Raw genomic sequence first — 17,306 nt, 5'->3', positions numbered from 1 at the left:
AAGCTATTTTTGTAACCTGCAGTGTCAGTTCACGTGCAAACAAAATTTTATAAAGTGTATACATCTTAGCATAATCATGCATGGTTGCATCTGTTTTTAAGCCATTTCCTTAGACTGCAACACTGAGAATATGATAAAAAAAAATTTTAGTTCTGTATTGGAAATGGGAAAAAAACTTTACACTGCAGATACATTTTATTTTATTGCCCTAGCATAAGCAGCTTATCTCCCGTCATGACCGGAAGGATAAAAATACTGATAACAATGAGAAACAGAAGCACTTGTTTGACTTCATATTGTGATTGACTGATTGCACAGTCATACAAATAATGCCAAATTAACATGAAGAAAGTTGTAGCTATTGTTTATTGCTACAAGATTACACAGAAGAACTGAGGAGAATCCAGAAAATACTGGTTGTGATTTTTGTTTTGTTTTTTTTTTTTAACTGTTACAAGATGACATGTAAGAATTGGGGGAAGGGGTGAATTGGAAATTTTCCTTCAATGACAATTATATATAAAATCACTCAGGCTAACTTTTATCTGTACCACAAAACTTTTCTTGGCCCAATACAATACATGTCAGACATCTGAAATTTTGGGTTTTTTTTTCTTGTTTTACACGTTGCTCTACCTAGCAGTTTCCTTCCACTCCTTGATATTTGGGTCTTCTGCACTAGGAAAAAGCTCTGCCATTTCACAGAAGAGATCATGTGTCCTATGCTCTTCATCTTCTTCCTCACCCAGCAAGAACTGCACACGCTGAGATGGAGGGACAGCTGTAAATACAGAGACAGCAACAAATCCTGTGCATTATGCTGTGCCTTGTCAATGTTTACACAACCTTCTTCCACTTCTTCATTTGAGCACAAGTACAATGAACACATGGACAGGAAATGTGTGCAGAACACACTTTTTAAAAATTTAAAGCTGTTTTTATACTTAGCTTCGATAATGATGAATATATATTCATACTTTCATGAGTTAGGACAGTAACAAGATAAAACACCTTACCTGCAGCCCAAGAGGTACCTGTTTCTTAGCTGTTTGCTAAATACACTTGTGAAATTAGTGTTAACTAAGTGCTATCTGTATAAAAATAACTTTAAACTTTAAGGAGAACTATATTTATAAGAAATGATCTTGTTGAAACCCCGATGGCTATAAAATGTTTCCCAAATAACTAGATTTAGCCTGTAAAAAAATCAGAAGCAATTTTAAAGAAAAAAAATTTTGTGTATTCGCAGTCAAAAATTTAACTGACCAAGCAGCATAGGCTAATTCTTCTTCACTTTTTGAAATCATAAATAGACATATTTAATGTTTCCATTTCATCCATTATGTAGACCTTACATCTTAAATGTCTTGCTAAACAGTCCTATAGCTAAAAGTTTAACACTAAAAAAAAAACCAAAAAAAACCACCTGTTATTATATAATCATAGACATACTTGCTTTTACAATTAATAATTTTTATCTGGGAATGTGTGCCGATTGTAAAACTTTACATCAACTACAGTCTCTACCACTTTCAACAAAAACAAAAATTAGGTGTTATTTAGTGACATGATGTTTCTTGTGCACAAAAAATGTTAACAACAGGCTTTCAAATGCCAGACAACTTGTTCTTCTACAGATCAAATTACTTTACAGGCCAAAGGACAGACAATGCAATGGAATATTTTATGTAGTTACTAAAACATTAACTGAGAGACAGATTTTTTGGAAGGCTGATTTTGTAGCTATTGCTGGTACAAACAACTGTCAGAAACAGGTGCCTTTTGGTGACCTGCTGGGCTTTACTGTGAAGGACACATTTAAACTGTTGGTGTAAAATGGAATTAAGTACGATTTTTAAACATTTATAATCTAACATGCACTTTTGTCAGCTCTCGATAGAATTACTGAAAATAAATTCACATCCCTCAAAACCCCCCCCCCAAAAAAAACCCAAAAAACCCACCACCAAACAACAGAATTGATAAAACAAGAAAATTTTTAAATAATAAAAATCATAAACTAAAAACAAAAATTAACCAAAAGCGGATAAAGGAAACATTACATAAAACAAAGTTAATCAAGGAATTAGTTTTTTTTAAATAATCACTAGTTTTGATTAAAAAAAAACATTTTAGTAGAATGTTGCTGATACTGGAATAACACCAACATTATGTACGCACACACTTTTAACTAATACTTGTTTATAGCACTTACTTCAGAAGAAATGATTGCTAAGAAAAAACAAAAGGTAAAAGACTAAAAGAAGCCCTCACATATGGAATAAATGAAACAGGAGTGGTTCAAAGAATGTCGTAAATTAAGGATGCTGGGTTTGTTGGAAATAACTAATGGGAAAATTGGTGAAACTGGTGGAATCTTGCAAATGTACTGTTCAGTTTAACAACAACTGAAGCTTATGAGGTTAAAACTTTTCCTTGACTGCTTGTAGCCAATGGCATATCAATAAAAACTACAATAAATTAATAAAGAAATCAATAAACCAACTAACCAGACTACTCAAAACAGAAATAGTTATGTTAGACATTATTAGAACTCCTTTATATTTTCCTAATTTTTGTCTCTGATTGGGCATGGTATATGATCCCCTCTCCTGAGCAAATAAGACATTTAATTTCAGTAAATAATTACTATAATGAATGATAAACATTTGTTGGACAAAGTGGTTTTTTAAGTTCCAGATAACAGACAACTGAAGGTATTCTCATATGAATCACAAAATTCACTTAATTAGTATTAGCACATCACTATTTATTTATAATAGGGGTAGAGGTAGCAAAACTAAAGGTAGAATAAAAACAAAAGCAGATTTTTGTTTTTGGTACGTGCTCTGATTTGAAGCTATGATGTCAGTTTAGCTAATCTGCAAGCTGACAGCCTAGAACACTGTCACTCAGTTCAAGATAAGTTTTCTTTTTTGAGGTATGTAAATGAACCTGGCTATATACCAACAGGTCTGTTTTTTTTGTGGCGTCACACACCAATTATATAAAGATTATTAATCACAAACTACTGTGCACCTATATTTTAATTAAAAGATCATATACAAATTACAGTGGTTACAATATTTACAGCTACATAGGTTGCTCTTATCATTATTACAAAAGATGCATCTTCACAACATATGCACAAGCAATGTTACAGGGAACAAACATAAAGCTGCAAAAATCTGTTATTATGCATTGCTGCCAAGATGCAGAAATATAATACATTATAAATCATGGAACGGCATGACAATTTACATGCAAACATGCAAAACCTTCCCCACAAGAAAACATCATCACCAGAAAGGCCTTGGAGGTAATAACTATCCTATCAATGCCAAGGTTAAAGTGTGACTACTACTGGGAATACTAACAGCTGTTAGCTTATGGAGTTCATAGTTATATTGTGATGATGTAGAGTTCCTAAACACAACAGGAAGTTAAAAAAAAGTGACAAGCTATTTGAAGGAAAATGCTAAATCACTCTGCAATGAAATGTTCTCCAGTTTGGGTCCCAAAGTGCAACCTAATAAAATGAAATGCCATGGTTATGTGCATGAATTGTTTTCTACCAAAGTTGATTCATTATGGTTCACTTAATATATATGGTTGGAAAAAAAATGCAACTTCCCCTCAGTATCCAAATATTTTTATTAATGTTTTCAGTTGTGGTGGGTTGATTTCACAGATGCAGAACCTATGGATAGAGAGCCTAGGTAAAACCACATCTACTTAGTGGCTGAGCTAAAAACCCTGGACTGTAAAGTGTTATGCTCTGCCTTTTGTTTACGTAGTTACCAAGAAGGTTAAGTGGTTTTGCTCTCCTTGGCAGAATGAACTGGCAGCAAGTCTTACAGATATATTGCTCTGTGTGTACTTGCTTGTCTGTAGTTTTTGACACATTCTAGAGAATGTTGCTAACAATATGAGTGAAAGTCAACTGCGTCTGTGCATAGGTGAATATGTATCTGTCAGAGACAAACTCAAAGCACTAGTCTTGATAAGAATAACTTGCAGCAATGACAGTTGTTTATCATCTAATGCTCTAGTCAAATTCCATTGTAGCTCTGTATATTAATCATTCAAGTCTCCTCCGGCACTTTGACAACTCCTACCACACTTGCCTAGAACTATTGGAATGGGAGTGGTAAACACAAATGTTGTCTTCTTACTTTGCCTGCATCATGAACACTACATACAAGTATCTTTCTCTGCCAAAATCATCTTTAAACAAAAAGTGGATTTTCCTGAATGTTAAACTTTTTTTTTATCCAGAAGGTAACGGGGACTTTCTCACTGTTAAAAACATAAAAGCAACTAATCTTTCATTCAATACATAGTCAGCATGTTACGGCATGAGTACAATGAAGGAATGTTAATTCAGCTCCAAACCGTATGTTAAAAATACAATGTAAAAGTAATTTTGAATTAAGAACATAAAAAGCAAACAAAATGTAAGCCTTCTTTTCAAATGTAATATGCTAGTCAATGATCCTCTACATATAACTATCCTTGACAGCCAGATTTTGATTATAAAGAAGGTATAAGTGTTACTATTGTTATATTTCATCACTGTAGCAGCCTGCTGCCTTTACCAACGAATACACATTTGAATATCACCCTTATGACATACCCTTTAATGACAGTCCTGTAAAAAAAAAAATGACATAAGAAACATTTGTTAGAGGTGCATGCTCGATGCCAATAAAATATGCAGATATAACTAATGCAGGTGAAGGTTCAAAAGTTATTTCAAAGCTAATCCATTTAACATCTTCTCTCCTCCTTTAGTTATAATTTAAAAATAAATAAATAAAAGGTAACCTTTTGACCTCTACCCAAAGGAAACATTTAAAACAGCCCAATAATTTTAAGGTCGGTGATGCTCATGCCACTGAGAGCACAATAGGTAACAAAAATGACTATTAATAGTCATCCTTTGTACCTTTCAAATAGTGTTCTTAGGCACTGAAATGACAAAATTCCACAGTAACATAGCAACAAGAGGCAGATTAAAAAAAAACACAATGCACACATCAAACTACACTCAACCCTCAAAAATAAATTTATCAATATCCACATTTAAAAAGTATCATTTCATACATTTTAGATTAAAAAGCACTTCTTTGTCTTTAAGGTTGTTCCTGCTTCACAACCACATCCAATCACTATCTTCACAACTACACAATAGATGTACTTTATATGATTTTTTTCTTTGAAAATACTTATGATCTGCTAGTTTATAGACCTGATGAAACTGTAACAGCAAATAAAATGAGGATGTGATTTGTTACATTTAACCAGCCTTCAATAATAATAATTTGCCAGTTAGTATTTTAAAGAAGAGCATAATTTTACTAAATTTTAGTCTGGTTAGAAGTGGTAAGACTCCTAGTGATAGAAACTTTGAGCAATAAACCAAGTGAACAAGTTAATTCCTACAAGACATGAGGTTTCCCCCCCCCACCCTTACCCGATCATTTGTCCTCTGCTGTAGCATTCCATGAGGGACTACCATGGGATAAGAGGGCAGGGGCAGGGGCAGGGATGAGAGGGCAAAAGGTCAGTAAGGTTAGATATTTTAAGACTTTCTTTCTGACATTGCCTTGTCCTCTCAGGCCTCTAAAGTAACCTTGAGATGACCACGACCTCTATGAATTAAGGAGAAACTGATAATGCCAAACCAAAATTTACTCAACGTGCCAGATTGACGCAAAAGGTGACATCAGTATTTTTATTTGAATGCTGCCCTATCTACCTATTTTTATTTGTTTTTATATTATAGCACACAAGTTGGATTATAGGTGAAAAGATCAAATTCAAAAGGTGAGCTCGAAGTTGTTTTTACTTAATTTAAAATGGCAGCCAATCGAAAACCTGCTTCTAGGTAGGTCACTTTTGCACGAATAGTAGTTGCAAAGTTCTGAAGAATTTCCTTTTTTTTCAGCAAAGTAAAAATAAAGACTGACAAGACAATTTTTTCAAACACACAAAAATGGACCGAGACTTCATCTTTTTTATGTTCCACAAAGCCTGTTAGTGATCAGCCAGAAAAGTTGAAAATTTTGTGAGTCAGAACATATAAACAGCCAAATGCCACAAAATTCATTGTACTACAAAACAGTTAATGTTTTCCTCTACTATTGGTGCTATATGAGATGCAAACTTGAGAGTATAGTTTTCTTCCTAATCTGTTTAACTGCAAACAAAAAGGCTTATGAAGTCGGCAAGCACTAAAAGCCCAGTGATGTTAGCACAATCTTAAACTGCATCTCCTCATCATGCCATGAGTTACATTTTAATTATTAATTTCTACTGCTATAAATTCACAGAGGCGAAAAAAAATGTTCACCTCATTGCAACTAGTGAGTGGCCATTAAAAGCAATTTGTGCTAGAGATAATCAAAGCATGTAATGCTGTGGAGGGCTCATGTTAAGCCTGTAACTGCACTTACAGGCTAATGAAGATGATAATCTGTCCTGTGTAGTGAAACACATGGAGGTTGATAGATCTATGGGACCCAGTTGTTATGTGCCGAAAGCAGTATCCATAACATAGGTTATTGGATTCTGCCAACATCTAAGATGCTTACAGGCCTGACATGAAATTCAAGTACTGAAGAAATATGCTTAAGGATACGTAAAATGTTTTGGTAAAAGCAAAATCATAAAAGGCTGATGGTTGATAAAGACACTGCAGTACAACTTTTGTAGAAATAAATTTTCTTACTCATATGTGTGTACAGCCCACACACTTTACCTCATATACATGCGCGCACACACACATACAAGTGCACACACAAACAGTCTTTCTCTCTCTTACTTTCTATTCAATAATAATAGAGACATAAGGTGTAATATAACAATGGTCAGAGAAAAAGTCAAAAAAAGGAGTGAAAATAACACACAACAACACTAAAAGCTATTAAATGTTTCGTGTGTAGCATAGAAGAAAATGTGTGGCTTTAATCATCCAAGAACAACTACATCAATCTGGTTTAAACAATAAGGAGTTTTGACAAACATTATAAGATTCACAACAACAATAACGGCAGTTTCATATTTGCACCTTGTGAATTCCCAGTCTTGTTCTGTGTGGGAGCTACATTGCAGCAGTAAAAAGGAGGAAAAAAGCAACCAAAAATATGTGAATATTTTAAATGTGTATTAAATACATTAAATGCAAATGCTACGTCACCAATCTCACCAGGTTCTCATTGACTCTATGTCGGCATATACAAAATTTCATTTTTAAGAAATATGTCTGAAAGTCACGATGATCCTTATCAGTGACTAGTTATTCCACGAACAGAACTGCATTATAAGAAAAGTGCTACTGTATGTAAAGCAAAAGCTGGATCACCCTACTGGTAATTCTTGTTGGTATACATTAAACTTAACTCCCTCAGCTATTTGGATTTCATGTAAGTTACTTAACAAAAACTTATAAAAACATTAATTTTACAAATCCTAAGAGTGAATGCATTTAACAAATGTGTCACTGACACTGTGGCTTGAAAAAAAAAAAGATAAAAATACAATAGTTATAGTAACAACAATGCGTTAAAATCATATTTATGATCTGAAATATTTATTTGATCGTTATAATTATTGATTTTCATAATTTGGAAGAATTTGGAGAAAGGCTCTAGCAGGGTCCTGCCTACACTCTGCGCTTTAGGTGGGAATCAGTCCAACACTAATCCATTACACCACAGCACCTTGGGATGCCAAGACAGCTATGGTGAACATGGACCTGTCAGGGTTGTCAGTCCTTGCATTGTGCTTTTGTGTTTTCTTGGCTTTGGCACATGGCATGCTCCCTATTCCAATAAGCAATGTGGTGATTGTAATATTACTATGAGCATACATAAATGAGAAATAAGAAACAGTTAAAAGACTGATGTTGAAAAACAACCAAAATACTGTTTATACAATGGGATTCTTTTCTCTATCCTACCATATAAACTTGTATATTGAAACCATATTTGACCAGTTTTCTTACTACATCAATAACAGTCTTTTAACATTCAGTCTTAACAGAATATAAGTTTTTACTGCTAATAAGATATCCATTTAAATTTTCTGATTTGCGACCTAAAATGCTTTATGACAGTATATACCACTGTGATTACTTTATACTTTGTATTTAAAGTCAAAACTGTAAATGTAGATAAGAACTTTTGAATGGAGTGATGTCAATGGTAAATGGTCTGGACAAGATTTAAAATACTTCCATAAATATTAGTCTATAAACAGCAATTTAGTGACAGCATTCATTAAAAAGATGAGAAACCTGATTGTTATTCACCACCAGATCATTCACTCACATACAGTGACCCACACTTGCTGCAAATACTATGAACTATCTCACACAGAGTTAATATGGCACCTTTCTTACTTGTTACTTGAGAGTTAGTGTGAATGCACACTGAACACAATGGCATGCATTAATGGGATCTATTACAGTTCTTAAAAGAACACATCCAGGAAACTAAAAAGAACAATAATTAATGTGCATAACACATAAAAGTACCTGAATCTCCCAGAAAATGCTTATAAAATATTTAACATATTAGTGAGGATAGACATCTAAGGAATTTTAAACTAATAACTTGGAATATATTCGGAAAACATAAAAATAAAAGGGAAAATAGTCATTTTTATGAAAAATTACTTCAAAAATTCAAAGACGTATTTTTGAAAAATAAATATTTTAAGGTTATTTCATGTTGCACAAAACACTATTGACCACTACTTATGCTCAAGAATACACCCTGTGCACATACACATGCATATGTGCACACGCACGCACGCACACATATTCATACATGCGTACTTATGAATACATGGATGTGTGTACATCCACATCCACTTGCATCCATGAGCAAGTGCACACACGCATATACACGTGCACACTATCACACAAACAACAAAGTAACAATCAAAATTTGGAAAGTAGTACCTCAGTTGCAAAAACACAAAATCAAAGCAAAAAAAAAAAAAAAAAAAAATCCAAATTGTGTTCCATCACATAATTCCAGACTACTGTTATTGAAAATGTGCATTACAGAAAAAAGAAAGCAGCAATAAAAATTTCACTAGACATGATTACCAGTCAGCTAACAGAAGAAGGATGGAGGCAAACAAAAGTAATAACACACCACTCCCAAACTCTTCAATATATGTTTCCTAATAACTTTCCACCCCTCATCATTTAGGCTAAACACTACACAGCTAATGCACAATTCAAATGCATCATCAACTGGTACACAGCACAGTTAGGGGCAAAAGCCTGCAGTAACAGCACTGGTGAATGTTACCTTGTAGGTTGGCATCAGACCCCTCCACACCTTCACAGGTAAGAAGAGCAGGATCCCATTAATAAGTATTTGACCTGTTGTGATGCTGTCACTATAAGGGCATATCTTTTCACACAGATGATATTTGCTTTAGATGACATAAAAATTACATGAGAAATATAGACTATTTCTCATTTTGTTCCTGGCATTCAGTTTATATAACCTTTGACTTTTTTTAAGCTGCAGAGGGGATGAAAGAAGTTTACAAAAGAACAGCTACTAATTTAGCTAAGTAAGCTCTTTTATATTATTACAATCCTTATTAGAACTTAATCTGCTGAGTTTTTGAGCTGCTATAATGCAAATAAAAGAGTTTTAAGCCAAGATAGTCTGAATAAATGATCTTTCTGATTAACTACATATATGCTATATACAGGGATAGATGAGGTAGAAATAGGTCAGTTTTATAAACTATTACATGTTAAAAGCTTTATTAGAGATTAAAATATTCCCAAAATTTTAATGGAAACTTTTAATATGGATCACTATAGAAAACAATTTCAGACCTAACTACCTTTTCTCTGTACTATTAGTTTTGGTATTATTTTGAACCATTAAATCATAAAATATGATTTTTTGCACCTAGCTTTTTTTCAAATGCTTAGATTAACCTGAAGGGATCCAAGAAAGATAAGGCTAGGTACTAATGAGTTCATTTACTTCTGAGATGAGTCACATTCAAATATACAAATACAGAAAAATAGTGCACGCACAAAATTTGAACAAATTCGTTGTGCAAAATTTAAGGAGAGAATTAAATCTTTCTGTCTAAAACTCATTATATTAAGTTAAATGCCTTCACTTCAAGCCCAGCCAATAGAAAACTTATCTTCAAAGAGAAAACTCTTTGACACCACACTGAAAATAGTAGTACTGGAAAAAGCGCCATTCTCTCTATATATATACACTGTATATGATTTTTGTATTCATAGAATAGAACTTTTTACATTCAGCTAGATTCATTGTCAAAAGCTTTTTACAAAAATGACAAAGATGCATGCTAAAATCACTCTTCAAACTAAAGCTCAAAATCGCTAATACCATAGGCATTATTTCATCAGACAGTTTTTACTCTGTTCTCTATTAATCATAGCAATCATACTCTATCACACAGAGTCGAATGCTATGGTGAAATGGAGGAAACCCAGTATCAAACACTATGGTCACATAAATTTAGCTTTAGACTTTTACCCTTTTGGGTAATAATTTGGCTCATAATTTGAAAATATTTTCACTGTATTTCTTATTACATCCTATCGAAAATCCAGTGTTTTAACTGAATATTAGTGAAATTTTTAATTCTTAAAATAACTCAAAATACCTACCTAGTGGCAAGTCATCTTTCAAACCACGATTATCATCCTTCGATTTTTTATGGCGGTGATGACGATGCCGGCGATGTCTCTGCTGGCGAGGAAGATGAAGGCCAATATACACCGTTTCTTGTTTACGATGATCTAAGAAACAATAAATAAAAGAGCAAAAACATATATTTGTTTCTTCTAAACCACAGAGTTTTTTTTTAACCTCATTGACAATTCTTGGACTTCAAATTGTATGCAAAAAGATTAACATCAATCAGTACTCAGGTAACACTGCATCTGGAGTCTAATCAGGCTACCCCAAGTGATGCTCAGCGTCAACCAATTTTATGTATATAATTCAAAGCCAAAGTAATGTTTAAGGTTAACCATTTTTACATAAAATTCCAAGCCATGAGTCAGGGGTTATGTCAAGGACGTTAAGAAAAAGCAAGTTATTTAAGTCATCCAAGAAAAACCATTTCTATCTTTCCCTTGAGTTAAAATAAGCAATGTGGTTGTTAAAGTAATTATTTACAGAAAAATGCTAGTTTCTTGCTTAAATTTTTTAAATGCCATAAACCATGCCCTACTATGTGCACAAGTACTCACCTTGTATATCAGCATCACTAGGGCCTGGAGCAGACACAAAAGATCCCATATCCCTCACAGGCATCGTGCCATCAATTTGGTGATGTGTCAAACGACTCATCCTCGCTGTTTTTTTTTTAAATTACTTTTCTTTTCAAATCTAATGAGCAGCTTCAGGCCACATCAAAAGTGATCAGGGATGTACACTGGCCCAGAATCTGCAAAACCATGTATGTATACAAGATGACCTTGGAAACTACAGTGAATCAGTTTGCTGGCAGAAGGTGAGATTATTGACTTAATGATAAGCTTTAATACAAATACAGGCTTGTTACTTTTGCCTGCCTATGCAGCACACAAATCTGACTATATTTATGTTTCTCAAAGACTCGCTTATAAAGTTCCTGTTGAGGGATAGTTCCCTCTCCATCCAATGAGTTGTTCTCAACACCTCCACGTGATTTCGATGCATAACAACCTTATCTACATCCTGAACATCATGACCTTTTGCCAGGGTCATCTCAGATTTGACTGCTTCACTAAACGTGGTTTTAAAGTTTGGGGGCACCAGAGGTGGGGAGAGGAGGAAAGGAGGGGGAGGGTTAAGAGTGAGGATGCACAAATTTCTATTGCATAGCTATCCATCCATACAGAGAGAGTAGTATAACAAATGGGCTGACTATATATTGTATCAGTAGCTAGGTGATTTAGAGAGGTCTAATCTACTGCCTTCGGGAGGGAGAGAGAGAGAAATTACTTCATTGCTGTGATGAAAGGAAGCTAGACCCAGCAGTTGCGCACTTGTCCGCTGAAGAGGACTCTCCACAACCCTGCCACCTTTCGAGACATCAGCAGTGCAAAAACGTCAGCTGGGCGAGTCTGCTGACTATGGCTCTAGCCGTCTGACGCCCGGCCGCAGCACGACATTGTCGTTACTAGCTTTCTCCCCCCTGCAACCTCCCGCCTCGGTTCGATCGTTCGCAACGCCGTGACCTGAGCCCGTCGGTGCACACCTCTTGCATCGAGGCACCCGCCTGAACTGCACTCTCCCTGTCCCAGCCACTTGCACGGGAGGGAGAAGGGAGGGGGATGGTGGCCCGCGGAATCCTATCCCAATAAAAAAATAAAACTGCTGCGACTTGCGAAAGTAAACAGTGACATCAAAACCCTGGCGTTTCAATTTCTGACCCCGAGAAACTCAAAAGCGTTCCACCTGCCAAACAAATTTTCGCTCAAAAAAAAAAAAAACCGAACGAAAGAAAGCCCCTGCACACTCATAATCACCCACTCATAAACTTGAGTGCAGGCGAACGCACACGAGTTAACTAGCAAATAGGTTGTCACACTGACCGAAAAGAAAAAACAGCTCAGTGAGTATCGCATGGACCTGGACAACAGCCCTTTAAAAGGCAACGGCCATGAAATGGGCATTAAACACGTAAAGAAAAAAATCGACTACTATTAGCGATGTAACCGAACTCATCAGCAGGAAAAGTGTGCGGGGAATCTGGGACTGCACGGTAGTGTGGAAAATCAGCCCATTATGGCGATTTATGGCTAGGCAGGTGAGAAAGGGATAGGGAGGGTGGAGAAATGGGGTGGGTAGGCGCTATGAAAGACAATAATAGAATACTGGCTGACAAGTACCTCCGAAATTAATAATTTATTGCATCTTTTCAATTATTTCTAAGCAATGAACTTAATAATAACAAAGAACTCTTGCTATTGCTCAGTGTGCTTTACAATAGGGACACACACACGTGTCTACAAAAACAAACATAGCAACATACATAAAAATTAAATCCACACATGCAGTACAACTGTACAGCAAGAACATATAAATCTATACACTACAGGCAAATAGGGAATCTTGTAAGGAAAAGCCAGGCCAACAAAGTGTTTTTAACTGCTAAGCTCAGGAGCACTTGGGGTAACAAAACTAAAGGAACAGTGTCCAAAATAATGGGGATCTTAAACTCAATACTATAGTGTACAGGGATATAGTGCCAGCTGTCCGGAGGTTTCTATGGATAGGCGAGTTTTGTCCCCCCCTCTCCTCTCCCCTCAGCGTGAAATCACCTCTAGGTGAAAGCACTTTCCCGCCAACACTACCAACTACCACCACCCAAATCTCATCACCACCAACATCCACTAAATCGAAATCCACCCAACTGAGATGCTGAACCCATAGGCATTACTTCAGTCTTATCAGTGTTTAGTTTTAGCTTATTGTTGTTCATCCAGGAGAAAACCTGAACAGTCGAAAACTATGCATAATATTTCGGGACAACTCAGTGTCATCAGCATACCTATGATAATCACAGCTGTGAGCGTTAATAACATGACAGCGGTTGGACACATGATGTAAACAGCGCAGGCCCTGAAGCCCACTACAGACAGGGAGATGGGAAGATTAAAAACAAACCATATCACAGAATGCCTGCAACTGCTAACCAGTCTCGATCAACACCAGTCACACCAAAAGACTTGCAAAGCCACTCTAACACAACACCATGGTCGAGACAATCTAAAGCTGTACTAAGATCAAGCAAAGCAAGCACTGACACAAGTAGCCTTCCAGCCACTTTAATTTTTTGCATTCAATTATTCACTGCTTCTGTTTTTCTAGCATGTTAAATAACATATTTGTCTATGTCAGAGCATTCTAGTTTATCTTTACCAAATGAGTATTTTTCTCTTATTTCAAACGGTAAAGGAAAAAGCCTGGTAAAAAAACTCATGAAAAGCATGTTGGGCACATTGACCAGATCCTCCAATGACAGCTAAATACTGTATGTTGTAAATGTATCTTTATGGCTGATAATTAGGAGCAAAGCCTTTGGAACTCTGTGTGTGCTGAGGGTAGAAGGGGTGAAGGATTTTTCTGTGTGTTTGTGGAAGAGAAAGAGGTTTTTCAATCAGCCTAACATGGAAAGCACCATCATTCTTTTTATTCTTGGAACATCAAATTTATTTTTCTAATATTTAAATCAGAGAAGAGTCCAAACTTTCAAATTTTTAAACTCTATAACAGATAAATATAATAAGGTATAAAGTATTCACTATTTATCCTATTGCTGATTGTTTTGTTGAAAAGAAATAACAGGTCTTGGTCATACATCACTGTCAGTCTTCTAGTAAAACTGCTAACACTAGTAAAGAATTATAAAACAGCAAAAGCTTGAACAGCATTGAAAGCATACCTTTTTTTTTCAAGTTGCACAATCATCTCCAAACCATCAGAGTCTTAACAAATTCCACTGGGAATGATGCCGTTTTCTATGTGTAACAATGCCTGTCACTATTACCCAAGGCAGGTGTGATAATAAAGACATATCAAAATACCTGTAACATGCAACTAATAAAACATGTTTCTTTTATTTTTATAGCCTGTCAGAGAAACCGGCGAATAAAGCAAATACACCTCAGCTAAGATTTGCAAGAAAACACGGGGTGCAGACGGACTCAGTTTATCACACACTATCTCATCCTATCCAAATAGGAAATGATATCGAGCGCTTCCACAGCTGCAGGACGAGACCCGGAAGGTGGCGAAACGCCCAACACTTTTGGAAATATTACCTGACCCACACTGTTTGAATCTCAACGGTGTTGAGGTTTGAGTGAAAACTTTCTCGACTACACGCACTCCCCTACCCCCCAATTCCCTTCTCTTCCTGAGAAATAATTATAAAGAAAGCCTCATCAGAAACAGGAAAGAAGCATGCTATTTTTGCTGCAGCTTTCTTGCTCATGTCTTTTGCAGTCCTTGGATAAGTATCGGCCTCACCTCTCCTGCTCCAGTCGATCGTTATGATATGAAGCCTGAGAAAAATATAGTGTCGGGGCAATGGTATGATGTCTGGGCGCTACTGTCGCGACGAGCCATAAAAAGAAACCGGCTGTTCAAAGTTCTCGTAGGCCTCAAACACGACTGCTGATACAGGAATGTCGCTTTTGTCAGGATCGAACTATAGCTGTTACAAGATACTTTCTTCTGTCGTGGTCTTGGTAGTTTCAGTAACAGGTGCTCATGAAACGCAAACATTAAAAAACACTTTTTATTGTTTACTTTGCAGCTGTATCCTCGTCCACAAGTAAACGAATCAATAACGCTTTTAAGCAACTGCTAGAAATTTGTATGGTTGGATCGATTCATCGGTTCAGTTAAGATCAACACGTCCAGGACTTGACTTGCCACTAATCACATTTTTGTCACGATACAATGAGGATCTCTTACTAGTTTTTTAGGTTCAGATATCTGCAAGGTGATATCAGCGTATTCAATTTTTGTGACGATGTGAAGGGCCATCTTAAACTGACACATTCTCAAATGTTTAACTTTTGGTTGGTAGGCTGGTTTAGTAGGAAAGTGTATTCACCTTGATTCTGCACTATGGGGGATGATTGGGGGAAGGGAGAGAGGGCAACGAGAGTACCCGGAGAAACCCCTCCCCGACGGCCAGCCCTGCAAACAGGTGACACCCGCAGTGTCCCAAGACAAAATCTGAACCCAGGACCTCTTCACTCCAGTGGTGACAAACGAGTGCCTTATAAATGAATACTGTGAGACCGTCGTTCACAATTTTACCAGACATGATCACATATATTCGGCGATATGTATGGTATGAAACATACCACAAATGCCACAGAAGTAAGGAACTTTTCTACGTCAGACAGCCTCCCACAGGCACCCCCAGTTCATTGATCTCAACAGACCTGGGAGAGACAGCAGTGACGTGCGAGCCTCACCGGGGCCGTCGCTATGGATCCCGTGTTATGCGGAGTTCACGAACTCCCCCTTAGCATCCACGACAGCGCCAGACCACTGATATGCATCTCGAAGATGCTGTATCTTCACTGATGACAGTCTCCCGGGTCAAGGACCGCTGATTTCCAAGCTGCTGTGGTTTCAAATCTGATAGCTGGGGCCTAAGGGAACATTTTTTAAAGTAAAATAACATCACGCAATTAAAACTTCGGCCTCCTCATGCGTCATGCTCTTTATCACAGTAGTCATGCTGCGTGCATCTCAAGGTACAGACTACACAATGATGTAAGTTATTTGCGACAAACCGCCTGTCAAATGACAACGAACAGTAAGGTGACGGGGGTGGGGTGTGGGGAAGAAAGAGAAGTACGGGGTCTTTTGCAACAAAAGGTCGGGTGTTTTCATTTTTAGGTGAGACGCACCATCTGGACAGGCATCACTTTCTCTATGAACATTTTCCCTTTCTTTCACATTTATACAACAATGCATGACTGACTCCTACTAGGTAATCTAAGACGCCATTGAATCATACATGGTGATGCCACTGGTGCAAGTTCAGTCACGAAGCTACGTTGCTGTGCTATGCCTATACTCTCAGCACAGGCCCAACAAATCCTATTGTCCCCTCCTGTTTCTTGGCCCACAGACATGAATGCATTCCTGAACGCTCATCTATCTCAGAACTACTTGGTGCACTAGCATCTCCTGTCAGCTTTTTTAACATTGGATGTTTTACGCCAACCCCGCAAATAGGGCTTTATTATTACGGCAAAGTAGCTGCAAACAGGTGCCACATGCAGAGAAAGAACAACGTGCCAGAGACGAGACATGAATTCACAACTCCAGATCATCACTGGGTTGGTGTCAGGTGCTTTAGCAGTTGTACCACCGGACCGCCCTGTACATCTTCACGGAGCCTGACAAAATCGCGAACAAAACGCTTTTCTTTATTATTCAGCATCGTCGGTTCCTTAACTTTCACCACCGCCATCACTGACACAACTACATGTAACTTTTGCATGCTTGCTCGTGTTTGTGTGGTCGGCTGTTTGTCCGTGCGTGTGTGTGTGTGCTTAAGAATCACAAATATTGATACAGATGACAATGTAAGCAAATAAAGAAACAGCATGAAAGATTTCATGATCAAAGGTGCATTTCTTTTTAACGGGAAAATGTATCTACTGACATGTGCTAATAAAATAAGAAGTACTCGCACGAGCTGTAATAGGCAATAGTTTCGCAATAAACAATTTCGAGGTCTTCCGTCTAGTAGGTTGT

The 17,306-nt window shown here is 36.8% G+C and overlaps 1 protein-coding gene across 1 annotated transcript in view; it reads right to left on the bottom strand.

Moving 5' to 3' along the window:
* The window catches only part of LOC112555713 (sodium-driven chloride bicarbonate exchanger-like), a 50,331-nt gene that overhangs the window by 24,816 nt on the left and 8,209 nt on the right, over positions 1-17,306 (bottom strand). The window contains 6 exon segments of the mRNA XM_025224245.1: positions 637-781; positions 4,637-4,651; positions 7,073-7,105; positions 9,327-9,356; positions 10,691-10,822; positions 11,279-11,475. Coding sequence (XP_025080030.1) covers positions 637-781; positions 4,637-4,651; positions 7,073-7,105; positions 9,327-9,356; positions 10,691-10,822; positions 11,279-11,378 — 455 coding nt within the window. The 5' untranslated portion in view covers positions 11,379-11,475.

This window comes from Pomacea canaliculata, linkage group LG1, assembly GCF_003073045.1.
Source record: "Pomacea canaliculata isolate SZHN2017 linkage group LG1, ASM307304v1, whole genome shotgun sequence".
In the NCBI taxonomy this organism is placed as follows: domain Eukaryota; kingdom Metazoa; phylum Mollusca; class Gastropoda; order Architaenioglossa; family Ampullariidae; genus Pomacea; species Pomacea canaliculata.
Note: the sequence above shows the minus strand (reverse complement) of the source record. Positions and strands in the feature narration are given on the sequence as shown.